The sequence below is a fragment of the Pelodiscus sinensis genome, chromosome 14, assembly GCF_049634645.1.
Source record: "Pelodiscus sinensis isolate JC-2024 chromosome 14, ASM4963464v1, whole genome shotgun sequence".
In the NCBI taxonomy this organism is placed as follows: domain Eukaryota; kingdom Metazoa; phylum Chordata; order Testudines; family Trionychidae; genus Pelodiscus; species Pelodiscus sinensis.
This window is the reverse complement of record NC_134724.1, coordinates 1,081,958-1,100,487: the sequence shown is the minus strand read 5'-3', so window position 1 is coordinate 1,100,487 and position 18,530 is coordinate 1,081,958. Positions and strand designations below refer to the sequence as shown.

At 49.6% G+C, this 18,530-nt stretch overlaps 1 protein-coding gene across 3 annotated transcripts in view; it reads left to right on the top strand.

Moving 5' to 3' along the window:
• The window catches only part of ADAMTS7 (ADAM metallopeptidase with thrombospondin type 1 motif 7), a 155,131-nt gene that overhangs the window by 102,063 nt on the left and 34,538 nt on the right, over nt 1-18,530 (top strand). For all 3 annotated transcript variants that reach the window (XM_075896803.1, XM_075896802.1, XM_075896804.1), the window contains 6 exons: nt 5,171-5,297; nt 7,272-7,485; nt 11,102-12,997; nt 13,847-13,999; nt 15,443-15,616; nt 16,757-16,903. In XM_075896803.1, coding sequence (XP_075752918.1) covers nt 5,171-5,297; nt 7,272-7,485; nt 11,102-12,997; nt 13,847-13,999; nt 15,443-15,616; nt 16,757-16,903 — 2,711 coding nt within the window. The remainder of the gene's footprint in view (nt 1-5,170; nt 5,298-7,271; nt 7,486-11,101; nt 12,998-13,846; nt 14,000-15,442; nt 15,617-16,756; nt 16,904-18,530) is intronic.

The following is an 18,530-nucleotide window of genomic DNA, read 5'->3' as shown; positions in this document are numbered from 1 at the left end:
AGAAGTTAGATAAATTCATGGAGGTTGGGTCCATGGAGCGCTATTAGCCAGGGGGTAGGAATAGTGTCCCTGGCCTCTGTTTGTGGAAGGCTGGAGATGGATGGCACGAGACAAATCGCTTGGTCATTGTCTTCGGTCCATCTCCTCTGGGGTACCTGGTGTTGGCTGCTGTCGGCAGACAGGCTACTGGGCTAGATGGACCTTTGGTCTGACCCAGTATGGCCGTTCTTATGTTCTTATGTTCTAAGCTCAGGGCTCAGGGTCGGGGGTCTCACTGGACCAACTTGATTTTCATGCACACCTGCTCCTGGGTTCGCATGTGGCCTTTGGTGGCCAGGCTGACAGCTATCCTGCCCTAGACGGCCACATTCCTGTGCCTAGTGCGGAGATCGTGGACGTTGGAGGCCTCCCCCCAAACCTCGATGAGGTCCACGATCTCCGCACTAGACCAGGCGGGCGCCTGCCTCTTGCGGCCCCAGGCAGGCTCCTGGGAGCCACCAGCCTGGTCCCGGGAAGAGGCAGAGGGCTGGGTGGCAGCGGGTGGCTGGCTCATGCTGTGCCAGGTGCAGGATCTGCTGGCTGGGTGCTGGCAGGCTTGCACCTGGCACAAGCACTGTAGCCAGACCGTGCCCCTTTAAGGGCATACCTTATGCTGAGCTGCTGGGTCTACTGTAGACCTGGCCTCAGAGGGTATGTCTAGACTACATGGCTCCGTCGACGGTGCCATGTAAACTAGTTTACCCGGCATAGGCAAAGAAGCGGGGATTTAAATAATCCCTGCTTCATTAAAATAAACATGGCTGCCGTGCTGTGCCGATGATCAGCTGATCCGGCCCAGCGCGGCAGTATAGATGCGGATCAGTCGGCTGGGGAAGCCTTTGCTGACTGATCCCTTATGCCTTGTGAAATGAGGTTTACAGGGTCAGTCGGCAAAGGCTTTCCCAGCCTACCGATCCGCGTCTAGACTACCGCGCTGAGCCGGATCAGCTGATCGTCAGCACAGCGCAGCGGCCATGTTTATTTTATTGAAGCGGGGATTATTTAAATCCCCGCTTGTTTGCCTATGCTGGGTAAACTAGTTTACATGGCTCCGTCGATGGAGCCATGTAGTCTAGACATACCCAAGAAAGACTCTAGCCCTGGTCTGTCTTATGTTCCCATTACTCCGTATGCACCTAATGAACTGCTGATTTATTTATTCTTTTACACCAAACTTGGGAAGTGTCTCTGTGTCAGAAAGCATGTCTCTTTCCAGTTCTAGAAGCTCCTGGGAAAAGGACTGGCAGGAACACATACGTTGATATACAGTGACCTTCTGAAACAATATCCATGTCTGCAAGGCATTTCAGAGCCTTGGGCCTTGCCGTACGTTCTGCTTTGGTTCCTGGGTAGTAATGAATTACTCCCTTTCCCAGCTAAGGACAGTGTTTAGGATGGAGCAAGACATGCTGTTAACAGGAATGCTTGTGTGAAACTATCTTGTGGTCCTATTAAATTCACTGGTCCTGCTCCATAGGTCAAAGGTCACCTCCAAGGAAAATTAAATCTGCCTGTTAGGCTAGGTTTTGTTACCGGCAGCTGCCTGCCAGAGGACAAAGCAAGCAGATGTCAAACCGGGGAGGTTATTTATTTATTTATTCGTTCATTTTTGTGACCTGCAGTTTATGGAGTTGTGGTCTGGGCCTAATGAGCGTTTACTGGTGGCAGCCTTTGTCAGCGGAGAGGCCACCCAAGGCTGCGTGAAGAAGCTAGGGTAGATGACTGATGGAGGGGTGCTCCTCTGGTGTAAATCAGCAGAGTGCCCGTCACATCACTGTGTTGATTTACGCCGTCTCCAATGCTGGTGCATATAGACATGTATGGGTGAGCTTCACAAATCCAGCCGTATGGTGGGGGAACGACTGGCGCATAGCTCCCATGCTAAGCTGAGCTCTCTGTTCTCCTGCCAGATACTGGAGATTTTAGTGAGGTTTCCACACATTTTTCATAAGGGAAAAAAACACCCAATTAGTGAATGTTCTTGAGTGTGCTAGTTCTCAATAAACAAACAAAAGTGTGAAAATGTTTCTGAGCCAAATTAGAGGAATTAGAAGCACTGGCAGAAAAATAATAAATTGGAACTCCACGAATAAACTGATTATATGGTGTTGGATGTTTGGCTGCATATGTGTTCCCTTTGGCACAGCAGATCTTGTATGAACTGCCCAATAACCACAAGATACGTTAAGGGACAAAGGCATCCAGCCAGGTTTATTGTCAACAAGGCATGGTATTAGTATCCTGCAGGCTCTCCAGACCACTAATACATATAAGCCCATGACAATGGACCAGTGGCTCAGTGAATGGCAGGACTTTCCATTCCTCCCTAGTCTAGACAAAGACACACCCTCTGAGATACATATTTATGTATTGCGTGTTAAAAATTTTGTAAGCTGCCTTGAATATTTTAAATAGAGGGGCAGGGTACAAATATTTTAAATACATACATACATACATACATACATACATCTTTATACCCTGTTAACAACAATTATCTGCCCCTCTGACATAGCTACTGTCCCCTGATGTCACTAGTTATCACCCATCACCTTGTAGATGCTGGTTCGATCAGAGCATCTCTGTTGCATACTGTCATCCTGACCTTATCTCTTAGGAGGGGCCGGTGTGTTCCTGTTATCCTGCGGAAAAGATTTTGTACCATCTTTGTTATTAGAATGTTCTGCTATCAAAGCCTCTTCCAAAAAAACTATCGAAAAAAGGTACGCAAATTGCGGAGCACAATTTGTATACCTTTTTCTGATAGATCAGTGTAGTTTAGACAGAGCCCCAGTTTTTTTCAATCTTCCATCACGTGTCATGTTTTCTAGACCTTTAATCATTTTTGTTGCTCTTCTCTGGACTTTCTTCACATCTTTCCTGAAACGTAGCACTCAGAACTAGACACAATATTCCAGCTGAGGCCTAATCAGCACAGAGTAGAGCAGGGGAATTACTTCTCCTGTCTTTCTTATAACAATATGTATAAAGCATCAAAAGCTATCAATGCTTTCAAGTTAAGAAACACTTCAGCTTGCTGAATGGTGCAGTTCCCTCCACCTGCTGAGAGATTGGCTCACAGCTGGAGGGGTAATGTTTCAGCTATTTATAATTGAAAGGAAATGAAGTTTGTCATACACAATGTTGTCATAGGTAATAATGAACAACATGCCCATTGCAGGAAGAGTCAGCAGGAGATCTTGCTTATCCTTTCACCAGATGCTTCCTATTTGAGATAGTCAAGGTTACGAATAAGTGGTTAGATACATGTTTGTTCATGCAAACACTTGTATTAAAATAACCTGGAGGGCTGAAAAATTAAGCAAAACTCCCATGGACTTTGTGAGGCCCAGTATTTTGTCTAGGGAAAATTATACACACACACACACACACCCACACACACACACACACACACCCCTCTCCATTGGAGTAATTATCATTTCAGTATGTTACATGTGTGCCTTAATAAATGTGTTAGTCTTTAAAGTGCCACTCTTTGTTGTTTCTACCGGCATTGTTTCTCAGTCTCCACTGTTCAGAAATGCTTGGTTTGGAGGCAGTCACTTTGTGCCCCCACAGACAGAAGGGGCTGTGTGCCATTTACCTGATTGCTAAACCATATTGCACATGGCTTTTCCATTAGTGAAACCTGCATGTTGCACAGTTAAAAGGAGAAAGGATCAGTCGACTTCTTTGTGTGCTGGAACTTTAAAGTAGAATGGGCTCTCTGATGGCTGCAAGTGGACTGTGTGCAGATGCAGACCTCAACAGAGTGAGCCACTGTGGTAATTCTCTTATGGAGACTTTATACTGGTTCTTTCTTCCTTGTTTTCCTTAAACAAAATAAAATAACTAGTCCTGCTTTGAGTGCAGGGGACTGGGCGAGATGATCTATTGGTCCCTTCTAGTCCTACACTTCTATAAAAAGTCAGTAGGAGTGAGAAATGTATTCCTCACACTTTCAGAATGGATTAACATACCACATGGAATCTGACACGTTTCTTTCTTTTTTTTTCTTTTGACAGCTAAAAGTTTACAAGCTCTGTCCACCATTGATCTATAGGTTTCTGAATGGAGTGCCCTAGCTTTGATCTAAAAGTCTGAATCTAAGAATTTATCTCATTCTAGCTAAACAGATAATACATCTTACTTCCCAGGGGAAAATTGAATATTGCCTGCTATAGTTTTTTTATTTTAGAGATGGATTGGTACTATTTCTAACCCTCCACCTCTATGCTGCACTGACTATTGGGAGATGTGAGTCCAGGTTTCTTTTCTGCTTTTCCAGCACTGTGCAGTTCCAGAAATCTGACCGTGATAACATGTCACATATTGGGTTTCCTCCTGCCCTTTTCACATACGTGGACAATGCAAGCATTGTTCTGCCAACAGGTTGTCCCAGTGCAGATGAGTGAAAGAGTGAGCAAAACTGAGTGGCTGCTGAACAGAAAGTTGACGGTTTGTGAGTTTTGTGAGTTGTGTGAAAGATTCTGGGCAGGCATCATGGACAAACGCTGCAGAAACAAACTTTTCAAGTAGTTTAATTTTAAAAAAATTCATTCCTTCTTAGTAAGTCAGGTTTACACAAGGGCCTCCTGTAACCTGCTAGCAATGGATTTTAATGGCCAAACCACCTTGGGAGCTAATGAAATGCAAGTAAACCCACACAACGCATGTGCCTGATTGATGTTAATGTAGCTTACTGTTTTAAAGGATCTATTGTGGGTAGTTAATTGTATTCCTCCTACATTGTCAGTATTATTCTCTTTTTTTTTACTTTTTATAGGCTCCTTTTATTTGGCTCATTTAAAATTGGGAGTCGAGGGAGGGAGGTGTCTAGCAAAGGGAAAGCTCAGACAAAGGCATTGGTTGTTAATTCTTTACGGTACGTGCGGTGCATGTGTCTGCCTCGGCGTGCTGCAGTCTGAACCTGACACCTGCTGACCTCGGGCCCAACTTGCTTCATTCCAAGGCCACTTAATTACAGCATTCCATGCCTCCAGCCTCCTCAAAGGGGGGCAGCTGGGAACTGCTCCCACAGGTGTGCAGCTCAAACGCTCCGCGCGTGACACGGCACAGCTATTTTCGGGCTTGCCCGACTGAACCCCTGCTTGCCGCCTCTCTCCGTCTCCAGGTGTTCAGAGACAGATTGTGCACTGTGTTGAAAAGGCAGCTGGGATAGTGGAGGAACGGTACTGTGACTCGTTAACCCGACCTGACGACAAGCAGAGGACGTGTAGCGAAGAGCCCTGCCCAGCCAGGTTTGCTTTCCTTTGGTTTTCCACCTTCTCATTCTCCTCCACCCTGGGCTGCTCTCACAACTTTAGCGGAGGGGCAGGAGGGCTGGTGCAAATCAGCATCCCAAGTCAGTGGAGCGACAGTGGCCTGGGGGCTCCAGGGTGCTGAGTCTGACTCTTTCCACCCTGGCCTCTGGTAAGGAGTCTGCCCCAGTCCTGCAACTGGCTCCACACATGCTCCTCCGCAGAGCCTCTCTGATGTCCCATGTGAACAGGAGTTTGCTGCTTGGGCTGCAGACGGAGGCTCCAAGGTATTGAGGTGCCTAATTCCTCTTGAAATCGATGGATGATGTTAAGAGTACCCAGGCCTGAGCTCCTTTGGGTTTAGACCTTGCTAGAAAGGGCCATGAACTCTTACGCTGCTCTGGAGAGAACGGTACCTCACACAGGCGCCGGCTTTCCAAAGCGCTGGCTGTGCTCAACCCCCCAGCTCTGCTTTAGGCCCCACCCCTGTGCTGCCCACCCACTTCTGACCCTGCCCCTGAGCACACTGCGTTCTCGCGCCTGCCCTTCAGCTCCCTGAGCGCCTCAAACCGGCTGATTGCAACAGGCTGGAGAGGCAGGGAGGGAGGCGGAGGTGCTGATCCACAGACAGGGCTGTCCCTAAGGAGGGAGCGGGGAGTGGGGCCCAGGACAAAGCCCCCACACCCTAAGCCCTGCTTCTGCCCTGCCTCTGTCCCCCCCTCCTTGCCCCCGCTTAGCCCCCACTCGATCCCTTCCCGCAAGTCCTTCCCCGGCTCCGTCCCACCCTGCCTCTTCCCACTCCTGCTCTGCCTTCTGCCGCCCCCACTGCAGCTTGTCCCCAACGTTCCCTCCCCTGAGCAACGCAAGCCGGGGGATGACCAGGAGGCCTGGCGTGGGCGGCAGCAGGGTCGCTCTGTTTCACTGTGACGACGGGAATTATAGTGACCAGGCCCCAGCCCGCACCACTCCCCCAAGCCCGCGGAAAGCAGAGTAACCCAACTGGGAGATGGCCGTGGAGTGGGGAAGGCTGCTGGAGCAATCCCTGCTGCCAACCCCGGGACTCCTGGTCCTCCCGCAATCCATCCGGGGCCCCACAGATGGGATTGGCGCAAAGCTCAATGTGGAGGACCACTCTGTCCATAGGACAGTTGAGGAAGCTGCCCGAAGGTCCCCCAAAACACAGGGCCTGGGGCAGCTGCCCTGAACTGTCCTGTGGACAGGATAGCTCAGGCTATGTCTACACTCCTCCTACAATGAGGAGTAATGGTAGTTCGAATTAGGAGCTTTAATACAAACTACCTAGCCCATGCCACATGTAGCCGCGGGCAGGGAGTTTGAACTAACGGGCATTTAAAAATGGCGGTGCCTGGGAACATGCAAATAAAGCCCGGGATATTTTAATCCCAGGCTTCATTTGCAAGTTTGAATCACTACATTAGCCACCCGTTCAAACTAGGGTGGCAGTGTAGACATATCCTCTGTCTGCAGGGCCCACCAGTGGCGCTGGGGAGTGGGGAGGTGCTGACCGGTGGGTGCTCCGGCCCTGGAGTTTGTGCCTGTGACAATTTATGCCGCACTGTACAGCAGATGACCTCAGGCACCGATCCTGAATCCAAACACCCTGAACTTTGGGGGAGGTTGAAATGGAAAACCTGATCAGGAGCCATGTTTCCCTAGTGCCTCCTTTATAGATGGACCTCGAGACAGAAGAGCAAGAGAGTCTGCAAAAGTCCCAACTAGCCTCGGAGCTTTGCAAATGGCTTCTGTGGTTACAGCCGTGCCTCACGCCGGGAGCCCACTGCCCTGGCAGATTGGCATGTTTAAAATGCAGGTCAGAACGTGGCACCTCGAACGCCACATGATTCTCCGTGTACTGCAATACCAAGGAGGAGGGATCGTGCCCGCTTGTGAGCAATAAGCCTGCGAATGTGAAGGCTCACATCAGCTCCCACCTTTTCCCCTTTCATTTCCTAGGTGGTGGGTTGGTGAGTGGCAGACATGCTCTGCCACTTGTGGCGAAGGTGGGCTCATGAAGCGGACAGTCCTTTGCATTCAAAGTGTGGGGCTCGATGAACAGCGGGCTTTGCTGCACACCGAGTGTCACCATCTCTCCAAGCCAGACGCCGCTGCGCCCTGTCACAGGGATATCCTCTGTCCTGCTCAATGGGCCGTGGGCAACTGGTCTGAGGTGAGAAAGTCAAAGGGTAAAGAACACAGGAGTGTCAGTTTCTTGGGAAACACGAGGCTCTAATGGAAACACAGTGACTCTAAGGCCATGTCTTCACTACTGGGAAGACTGACACTGCTGCAATCAATCTTCCAGAGTTTGATTTAGTGGGTCTAGTAAAGACCCACTAAATGGAACTCAGAGGGCAACGTAGCTGGAGTTGTGTTTCTTAATTTGACCTTCCAGGTAAGTATAGACAAGACTATAGGCCAGGTCTACACTAAAGGGAGGTCAATGGGAGCAAATGCTCCTGTCGGCTTCCCTTACTCCTTGCAAGGAGCAGGAATATCGGCACCTATGGGAGCACCCTCTGAGTTCGATTGAGTGGGTCTTTACTAGGCCTGCTAAATCAAATTCTGAAGATTGATTACGGCAGCATCAGTCTTCCCCATAGTGAAGACTAGCCTTAGAGCAGCAGTTCTCAACCACCGAAACTGTGGCTAAGGAGTCTGCAAAAGGTTGTCGTTACCATAGAACAATGGTTTTCAACCTATGGTCTGCAGACCTGTGGTGGTCCTCAGACAACGTCTAAGATTTCCAAAGGGGTCTGTGCCTCCATTTGAAACATGTTAGGGGTTTGGAAATGAAACTGAGACCCACTGATCTAGACAGCTAATCCTGAATTCAGGTGGCTTGTTCCGCACTGCATTCCCTTGCAAAGCACAACAGGCCCTCATTGCCCTCTGGACAATCATGGCATCCTAAAAAATCTAGTGTGAAACACTTCACGCAGGGGCTGACTCAGATTAAAGCATGTTAAAGAGGGGGAAAGGAGAGGAATTCAGACAGAAAACTCAGGTTGGAGGGTGGGGGCAAGTGTCTAGTTCCCTTTCTAACATCACCTGTCAGACATTCCGGAAATAGCTGGAGTCCTGACAATTTAAACATTCAAATTCATTTTAATTCGCTGTCCTTTGGAGGAGCTGAAGTTCTCCAAGTCGGCTCACGTGAAAGGCAGGTTTGCGAATCTCCCCGAGACTGTTACAATCTCTTTCCTTCCTCAAATTTGGCTGGTTCCTCCATCAGAGTCTAGTGACTGCTCCCTGCTTGGTGCGAAGAACTAGAGTAACAGGAAAAAAAAGCTTCAAAAGCCCTTGACATATTTTGCAGCAGCACAAGTTTCCACCCGAGATGTGGGCAGCATCCTGCCGATGTTCTGAGCGCATTGCAACCCAGTGGGCCGGGGCAGCCGGAGAGTTTGTGTGCGCGTACGTGCTGCGGGTCTGTCCATGTTGCCTGCCACTGTCCTGTGCCATCCAGCTCCGGCAAAGGGGCTCAGGCTCAGAGACTGTTTAATTGCAGCATAGACCTTCGGGTTCAGCCGGCAGCCCAAGCTTTGGGACCTTCCCATTTCACAGGATCCTAGAGCCTGCCAACAGCTGCCCCAGGACATGGGAATTTAAAAGGCTCCAGGGCTCCCAGCCCCCACTGCTGCTACTGTGGCAGCAGCTGGAGCCCTGGACCCTTTAAATAGCCACTGGAGCCCCACACAGCTCACTCCAAGAGGCTGGTGGGGGGAAGCCAGCTTCAGTCCTGCCCATTCTGCCAGAGCCAGCCTCCCACACCTTGCCCAGGGACCTGACAAGTCTTGCTGCCCTGCCCACAAGCCTGAATCAATTGGCATGGGCCAGTCACTGGTTTCTAATTGTCGCGTATACAGCCCCTTATCCATGGGCGGTTGACTGCTCCGTACATGGACATGTGGCCATGACTTGGAAACTGACTCTTTTCTATTAAAAAAGAGAGCAAGCTAGAGTGTATGGCTGTACACTCGGTGCACGGCACAGACCGTTCACTGACCATCTTACCTGAGGCCCTGCTATTAATGGCCATTTAAACAGGTAAATCAGCCAGCCCAATCAAGGGAGCAGAGGAATTCTCATAATGCTGGGGGTTAAGTGCCCGTTCTTAGCTTGTCCCACACAACTTCCTTGTGAGTCATCTCAACAATAATTGTTTTAAGTGTAAACTGGAAAGTGGAGCATAAGAAATGAAAGCAGGAATCCCACCAGCATTTTTCTAAGCAGGCTTTGTTAAAGCTGTGCCGATGTACAGTATTTCAAATAGATTGCATTTAACATAGTTGTTCTCCATGAAAATGTAGCTTTCAAGAGTGGGATGGGTGGGGTTAATCTTTTTTGTAAATGTTATTCCTCTTTCTATTCACTTTCAGTAATGTGTTTTTCTTAGATATTTGTCTATTTTTCAAAAATAGAATTTTTACATGGGGGAGATAAATTCCCCCAAAGTTACATTTTTACTAAAACTTTCCACAGGACATTAAAAATATATATTCAATGATTTAAACATGAAAATATAACCTGGGGCGGGGTTGTATTGCCAATTTTGATGGGTCAGCTTAACTGCAGGTTGGGGTTTGATGACAAGAATGGTCCATTTCACAGCCCTAACTGGGCAGCTAGAATTTCTCCAGGATACACGGCTATTTGTGCACCTCCTCAGAGCCAAGCCCCACAGTGCATGCCGTAGGAGAGGATGTTTTCTCCACTCCATAGATTGCACTCCCCAGCTGCCTTATTGGCCCCTCAGAGAGCTATTAACATGCCAAGGGCCAGCTTGGCCCCGAGCAGCATGGGGAACTGCACGCGCCTTTGCACGTATGTAATGTACTCACACCCATCCCCATACATCTTCGTATGGGTCTGTCCCCAAGCACAGACCCTCCGCTTATACTCTGCGGATAGTCTGCGAACTTAACCTGTGCCATTCCCCTTGAATTCTGATCACCTCGCTTTGCTCAGTGTCAGTTAAGTGCTTGCCTACATTGAGAGATTGTCAACCCAACTAGATGGTATTTCCATTGAAATCCCCTGGATTTAGGTTTGCTTTTCTGATTTGATTATGTTAGGGATTTTGTTATACATGACTAATGCCATATAAATCAGTTCTAATTAAGCATAACGATCTGTGGCTCATTCAGAGCAAATGTGATGTTAATGGACGTATGAGTTACATATTGTATAGGATAATTTCACTGACCTTATTTCCAGTTTGTGGGCCTCTTTTATACTGAATAGTATCAATGGGTCCATTATATGCTTTTCCTCAACAAAACATCTTCTTAATCCTGGGTTTTCCATTTACCAGGCCCACACCCTCCACAAACCCCAACTCCCAGAAATTTTTTCTGCCCAACGTGTAGGCCAAGTTTCAGCCTGAAGCAAAATAGCCCAAGATACAAATACAATCAGCAACATTGTTTGTAACAGAAATATGAACAACCTTTAACTATAGACTCACTACTAGACTTTTTTTTATAATATACAGTTTACCTGATACTGTATCTCTGCCCAGTAGTACGCAGTGTCATAATATGGAGGAGGTACAAAACTTTTAAGTACATGAGCACTTTGCTCTGTTCAAGTGTTTTCTGGTGTTATAGGCTCAGAGAGCTAGCACTGATATTAGCATAATCACTCCCGGGTGCCCATTAAATCATCTCATTTGCATAACCACACCCATGATTGTATGATCATGCCCACACCCCTATTATGATTCCTGAATTCTGTTTCTCATGCTCGCGTTTGTGAGATTTTCATTTCTTTTCCTTTTTTAGTGCTCAGTCACATGTGGAAACGGAACACAGGGGCGCTCTGTTTATTGCAATCATGATAATAAAACAACTTGTGATCCTGCACAGAGACCACCTTCAGAAACAACTTGCTCCCTGAAGCAATGCCAGAAGAAAATAGAAAATAGCAACACTGACTGGTCTGGCAGCGGCTCTTCCAGTAGAGAACTATTTAATGAGATAAATTACATTCCCACTCACCACATTTCCCACTTTAGCCCCCCAATGCCGAATCATCCACAATCCAAAGATGAGAATGTCATCACTGAGGAGGATTTTCCAGGCAGCAGTAACAAAAAGGGAAACGTCTTTGTCGATGATTTTTACTACGATTACAATTTTATCAATTTCCATGAAGATCTGTCCTATGACCCGCTTGCTGAGAAAGACATTAAGAGTGAGGGGTTTGAACCAGGGCCTGGGGGTGAAGCCACTAATAACCTGGGGGAGTCTAATGAAATGTCTCCTAGCATTCCATATCATGCAGAACCAGGAGAACCCAATGAAGGAAACTTAGCAAGTAGTGAGACAAATACTTCAGCCGATGGACACAATGAAGAAAAGGAAAACGCAGGGGTTCAACACGATACAACTCTCTTCAGTGTAACTGATGCACATGAGGTTAGCAGAGCCACTACTGCCCTCTACATAACTTCCTCCTACCTTAGGGGGGAGGAGGAAGAAACACACACGCCACTGTCCAGAGATGATCCACCCACTGAGAGAGGAACAAGGCTTGATTCTATAAACAGCCACGCTTATCTGTCCACTGATAAGCCCCCAGGAGCCCTGCTGACAAGTACCATTTCTGAAGAGGATGCAACCATCACCACCCCGTCTCTCAGTTATCCTTATCTGGCCATCCCCCCTCCACCCCTGCCAGCTGACAAGGGCCGCAGTGGTGGAGAAGAGATGTCTGGCATTTGGGGAAGCACAGCAGAGCCTGGAAGCAGAGGAGAGGATGGTCAAAGCACAGAGGCTCCTGTTAACAATGACAAGGAAGATGATGGCTTGGCTGGTATTGCCCGGAAGGGCCAGGAGGATACCAGTGAAAGGGATTTGGTCACCATTGGTGATGGTGATGCTGCCTCCAAAACCAAAGATGAGACAGCACTGTCCAGTATAACGGCAACAGTGGAGAGTGAAGACATGAACAGGCCGCCACATAACCTGCCTCCCCAGCCAACAACAAAGCCGCTGCCTCCTGCAACAGACGACACCCCTTTGATCTCCACTGAACCCAGTTCTAAACAGGAAGCAGGAGGCTGGAGTGAAGATATTGACCCCACTATGAGCTCTTACAATCCTGGTAACGGAGAACCAGCTGACCACACTCCTCCTGCAGAGGATGTGCAGAATTGGCAAGATGATCTCAGTGCTGCATCCCAGACTCCTGGCCCGCGAACAGGCGCGACAGCTCTTTCCCGCCTGAGGTCCATGCCTCCCCACGCGCGTGAGCCATTCACTCCAGAAAGCTGGACATGGACATCAAATAGTCTAGCCCATCAGGGTACCCAGGCACCAGCTCCGCCAATATCCTCCGAGCCCAGCCCCAGGGCCAGTCCAGAAGGGACGTTGCCCGCTTTGCCAGCTGAGTTAACCACGGCAGGGTGGGTGGGGAGGGAAGCAAATGAAGGAAAGATGACTCTTTATACCACGGGTGTGTTTTCTGATGTGCCAGACCCAAATGAAAGCACAAGCCGGGGCGAGAGCACACCATGGGGCACTCTGAGGATATTCGCCAGTGGGGATGGAGACCTTGGAACATCTCTCCCCATGCTCAGCCTGCCAGAGCAGAAGCAGGAGGAGGCAGAAGTGACGACCCCCGCTACCAGACTGGCCACAGTAATGACCAGCTGGGAAGTTGGGAAATGGAGTGAGGCAAGTACAGCTTGAAAAGGGAACCCGGGCACCGTCTCATCCCCTTAGCGGGTATTTGTGGCGTCAGGTGCTTGTGTTGGGAATGGGCAGTGGATAGCGTAGGCAGGGGGAAGGCGTTGCCTTCCCAAACCGCCAACCTGCCTCCGTGCAAACAACTCCCCCAGAATGCCTGCTGGGGGCAGAGAGGCGGGGGCCATGCACCCTCCTCCCTCTCCGTGCTCCGGGGCCGGGAAGGCTCAGGCTACATGCCGCCCCACCTCCCCGTGATGCTGGGGCCTGGGCAGAAGGAGTGGGCTTGGGGGCTTGACTCTCCCAGCTCTCCCTTCACCCCCCCCCCATGGTCTTGGGCATACAGAAAAGGGGCGTATTTCACAGCTGTGCATTGCTCCACGCCGTGGCAGAAGGCATTCCGTGCTGGAGGGAGTTGCTAGTGCGTAGCAGCTGGGGTTATGCACAGAGGCGGGCAGGTCAGGGTGGAGATGAGGAGCAGGAAGGAGGCCAGCGCTTCCCAGCACATGGGTGAGCACACACGCTGTTACGCTGTTACACCACCCTCTGGCTGGTGCACAGAGGGTGCAGTTATACCAGCCCCCTTTGGGGCCTTATGCTCCCCCTCAGCCAGCCTGTGCCCCCCAGCGCAAAGGCTGTGGCTAAACCAGCTCTTACGTTGGCTTCACAAGCGGGTCAGGTTCCCACACTGGGTGGGACATATTCCAGGAGGTGTAATCATACGACATAATCTCTAATTGGAAATTAATCTTTCCTTCCTGTGGACTCCAGGCCAGTCCTGGAGGGTTGGTAACTCTACACGGGGGAGAGCAGGGCAGTTAATTGTGTATTGTGTTGCAGTGCTCCACAACGTGCGGCTTAGGAGCCAGCTGGAGGCCAGTGCACTGTAGCACAGGCAAGGATGAAGATTGTGTTGCTGCAAAGAAACCTGTCCCAGCTCGAAGGTGCTACCTGAGACCATGTTCATCCTGGCGTATTGGAAACTGGAGTAAGGTAAATACATAGATGCCCTCGAACCAAAAGTAGGGAGGGTATTTGGGCTTCCCGTCTGAGAATGGCACATTGCAAAGAAACTCCCCCAGCCAGGCCTGCTGTAGCCAGAGCCCCGCACCCTTTTAATCACCACCAGAGCAGCGGGGGGATCGCACTGCTGTCCGGGCAGCACAGAGCTGGCTGCCTTGGTCCCGCCCCTTCCACCTGAGGCTCTGGGGAGCCCAGAGCCAGGTCCCCCCACACACCTGACCTTGCCCGGGGTCCCACCGAGGCTGTCGGTCCCTCTGCCCCCAGCACAGCAACAGATCTCAGAGCCTGGGTCGACTGACTCGGAAGTGCTGCGCTCAGGCTGCAGGGCTGGGAATAGCGGCGTTAACATTTCCCGTGGGGCTGAAGCCCCGGCTACGGACCCAGTGAACATAAATTGTCACTAAGTGGGAACATGATGACTCTGATCTGAAGGGAGTCAGCAAAGTAGGAGGGGAGCGAGGGCGGTCAAAAGAGGCAGGGGCTGAAGCCAAACTAAGGAGAACTGTGGGAGGAGGCTGGGGAATACCTTGCAGGTGTTAGATTCTTGGAAAGTTTCACAAAAATCCCCCATAGCATGAGACTTTTAAAACCCGACTGGACAAACCCATTGGCTACGTCTACACTGGCCACAATTTCCGGAAAAGGGATGCAAATCAGGTAAGTCAGGATAGGGAAATCCGCGGGGGATTTAAATATCCCCCGCGGATTTAAATAAACATGTCCGTCGCTTTTTTTCCGGCTTGGGAAAAAGCCGGAAAAAAAGCGTCTAGACTGGCGCAATCCTTCGGAATAAAGCCCTTTTCCGGAGGATCTCTTATTCCTACTTCAAAGTAAGAGATCCTCCGGAAAAGGGCTTTATTCCAGAGGATCACGCCAGTCTTGACGCTTTTTTTCCGGCTTTTCCCCAAGCCGGAAAAAAAGTGGCGGACATGTTTATTTAAATCCGCGGGGGATATTTAAATCCCCCGCGGATTTCCCTATCCTGACTTACCTGATTTGCATCCCTTTTCCGGAAATAGTGGCCAGTGTAGACGTAGCCATTGAGAATAAAGGATAGGCAAGGCTCCTGGAATGGCAGGGCTGCTGTGGATGATTTTAATAGGCCTTAGCTTTTGGGATCTGAGGAGGTGGGAACATGACCTCAAAAATCTGTTGCCATTGAAAATGCAAATAGAATCATTTCCGAGTGGAAAGTACTAGTGCTCGTGGGAGTACTTAAGACTCTCATTAGCTTGGACTAGGTACAATCACGGGGAGACCCAAAGGCAAACGCTGGAAGAGTTAATGAAAGAAAGAGCACAGTGATTAATTTCTTTAATATCTGGGTAAACTCAGCTTTGCCAGAGATATTCATGTCTGGACACTGTCACTGCCTCCGCCCCACCAGCATGACTCATCGTGCTGTTTCCCCAGTGCTCAAGAAACTGCGGAGGGGGGCTGAAGGTCCGGGACGTTCACTGCGTTGACACCAGAGAGCAGCGGCTTCTGCGACCCTTTCATTGTCAAGCTGTTTTCTACAAGCCGCCAGTGCAGACTCCCTGCCAAACCAAGTCCTGCCTGGACTGGTATACCTCATCCTGGAGAGAGGTGAGGGGATTTCTAGAGAGAGATGGAGCATCCACTACATCTTCGGAGATGGGTCTGATCCAGACTCCACTAGAGTCTAGAGCATGGGTGGTGGCTGAAGGCCCAGCTAGGAAAGGCAAGCCCAAGGCCCTCACCCCTTCTGCCTGTGACCACTCCCCTTCCGCCTCTGACCACACCCCCTTCCACTGTGACCACACCCCTTACACCTGAGGCCATGCCCCCTTCCACAACCTCCTCTCCCTGTGGAGTCAAGCTCAGCCCCCATCCTAGGTTACTGCCCCCAGCCCCAGCGAATAGCATAGCCCCATCCTTCCCAGCTGGCACCGTGGCCCCAGCCCTACTGGGCGGCTGAGAAACTAGGATGCAGCACCATAGCCCCAGCCCTCCCGGGCAGCCAGCAGAGAACGTAGACGTTGCCTACATTACCCACCACTCGTGGTCTGGAGGGTCCTGACACAGATCTCTCCATAAAGAATAAATGAAGGGACCGAGGAACCAAGTTCTTTTCAATATGTTTTAACAGCCACTTGCAAATAACCAGATACTTTCAAGTGTCTATTAAAAGATGAACTGACCAACTCTGATGAAAACTGAGTTAACCTCAGACACGTGTTGAACGTTCTAATGGCAATTCCAGTAGGCAGCTGGAATTCCTTCTCTGCAAGTACATGCTGCTGGCATTTTACTTTTGCGTAGCCTCATAGTGCCGTGTGTAATGGCCATTATTTAAGACATATAGAATAGCACTAGACAGCTTGTAGGCCACATTCCCCACTCAGTTCAGCTTGTGTGATGCTCAGTGATGAGAAGTCAGTGGGGGTAATGTGTGCCCTTTGCTGTGGAAGAATCTGACCCTCTAAGTATTTGGACCTAGGAAATAGAGAGTATATATATGAAGTGGATCTGCTGTATTCTTACAAAGGTGTGTGTGCCTAAGAGCCAAGCTTCAAATCAATGTAGTATCCCCACTTCCACAAAAGAGCCACCTTGGGACAATCATTATAATCACAAAAAGGAGCGTTCAACACTGGAGGCAATTTTTGCAGGGCCTCTTCAGACTGTAATTCCATAAGATGTGAGTAAGTGGGGTGGTTTTCTCTTCCCATTACTCCAGACTGATTCCGATTTGTTTCTCCTTAGTGCTCTGAGTCATGCGGCGGAGGGGAGCAGAAGCGTTTAGTGACGTGTCCAGAAATCGGACGGTGTGACGAAATGTTAAGGCCAAATAACACAAGACCCTGCAACACTCACCCATGTACCAAATGGGTAGTGGGATCATGGGGAGAGGTGAGCAAATGTTGAAGGAAAATAAATGTCTTCTGCAGATGAATCTCTCTCGGGAATTAATCACGCCTGTTGGTTTTGGACAGCATTTTTCCAATCTCAGATAAGTAGACACCCTCTGTGCCATCTAGTCAGTGGCACTGGTTTCTACAATCAAGCCCACGCAATTGACAGTAAAGTTTATAAGGCCTTGTCTACACTGAAAACTTTTTGCTGCTTTAACTATCCTGGATAAGTTAAAGCAGCAAAAGCCCCCTAGGTCAGTGGTTTTCAAACTAGGAGGCATGACCCAGCACTGGGCTGTGGAATGTCGGGCGCTGGGTCTCGTTGCTGCAGGGGGATCAGGTGAGCAGTGGGGGGCTAAGGCAGCTCCCTGCCTGTCTTGGCACCGCAGACTGCGCTGTGCCCCAGAAGCAGCCAGCAGCAGGCCCAGCTCGTGGGGGGTTAGGAAGAGTGCACAGGGCTCCATGCACTGCCCCCTGCCCCGAGCACTTGCTCCGCACTCCCCTTGGCTGAGAACCTGCTGCTGGCTGCTTCTGGGGCACAGTGCAGTCTGCGGTGCCAAGACAGGCAGGAGGCTGCTTTAGCCTGTTCCCCCCCCCTCACATCACTGACCAAGAGCCACTCAAGGTAAGCCCCTCCTGCCCCAGTCCTGTCTCCCTCCCCCTGGGCCAGAGCCCCCTCCTACAGCCCAAAGCTCTCATCCCCAGCCCTACCCCATAGCCCAAACTCCAGTCAAATTATGTTGGGTTGCAGTATCAACAATTTTCTTCCACTGGGTCGTGAGTTTGAAACCAACTGCTCTAGTGTAGATGCATCAAAGTGTTTCTACCAGTCTAGCTTACTTTGGTTTGGCAAAGGAAAACACATGGTGCTGGTGTAAATTACCTTATACCACTATAACCGTGTCCGTATATAACAATATGGCCAAAAAAATCACACCTCCAACTTGACATAGTTACAGCGGTAAAACTTTTCAGCGCACACCAATGCTCAATCCAGGGCCCTGGGTCTGAGAAGTGAATAAAGCCGTATGATAAGTGACTCAGTTTCAATACATTATACGGAATATTGAAAATCTAAATGCACACCAAAGCATTTCTCATTGACCAGCTATGCTCAGCAAAGGCCCTCGGGGGAATTCTATTTCTAAGCAAGTCCTATTTTGAACAGATATGTTGTGAAAATGGGAGCAGCTATGAAGATAATAAGGGTTAATGGATGTGTGTTGCTAACTGTGCCCCATAGTCAAGCAAACAAGAAGCCTCCCGCCTCCTCTGTCAGCAGAATTAATAGAGGTCTGTTCGCTTAGCGGAAGCTAACCTTGTGCACAGCAGTGCCAGACAGACTTTGGGTTATGTACAGTACAGATGCCTTTGCCCTGGTCTACGCTAGGGCTTTATTTCAAAATAACCCTCCTTAGGTTGAATTAATAAGCGAAGCCACACCACCAAGCCTGTTATTTCGAAATAGATACTCCTGCTTTTCTCAAGGAATAATGCTAATTTTGAAATCGTTACATTGAAATAGCGGTTGTGTGGATGCTCTGGTGCCACTATTTCGAAATAACGACTCCCCAGAGTCATTCAAACTAATTACTCCCCAGTGCTTCCTGGGGTGCTAGGTCGAG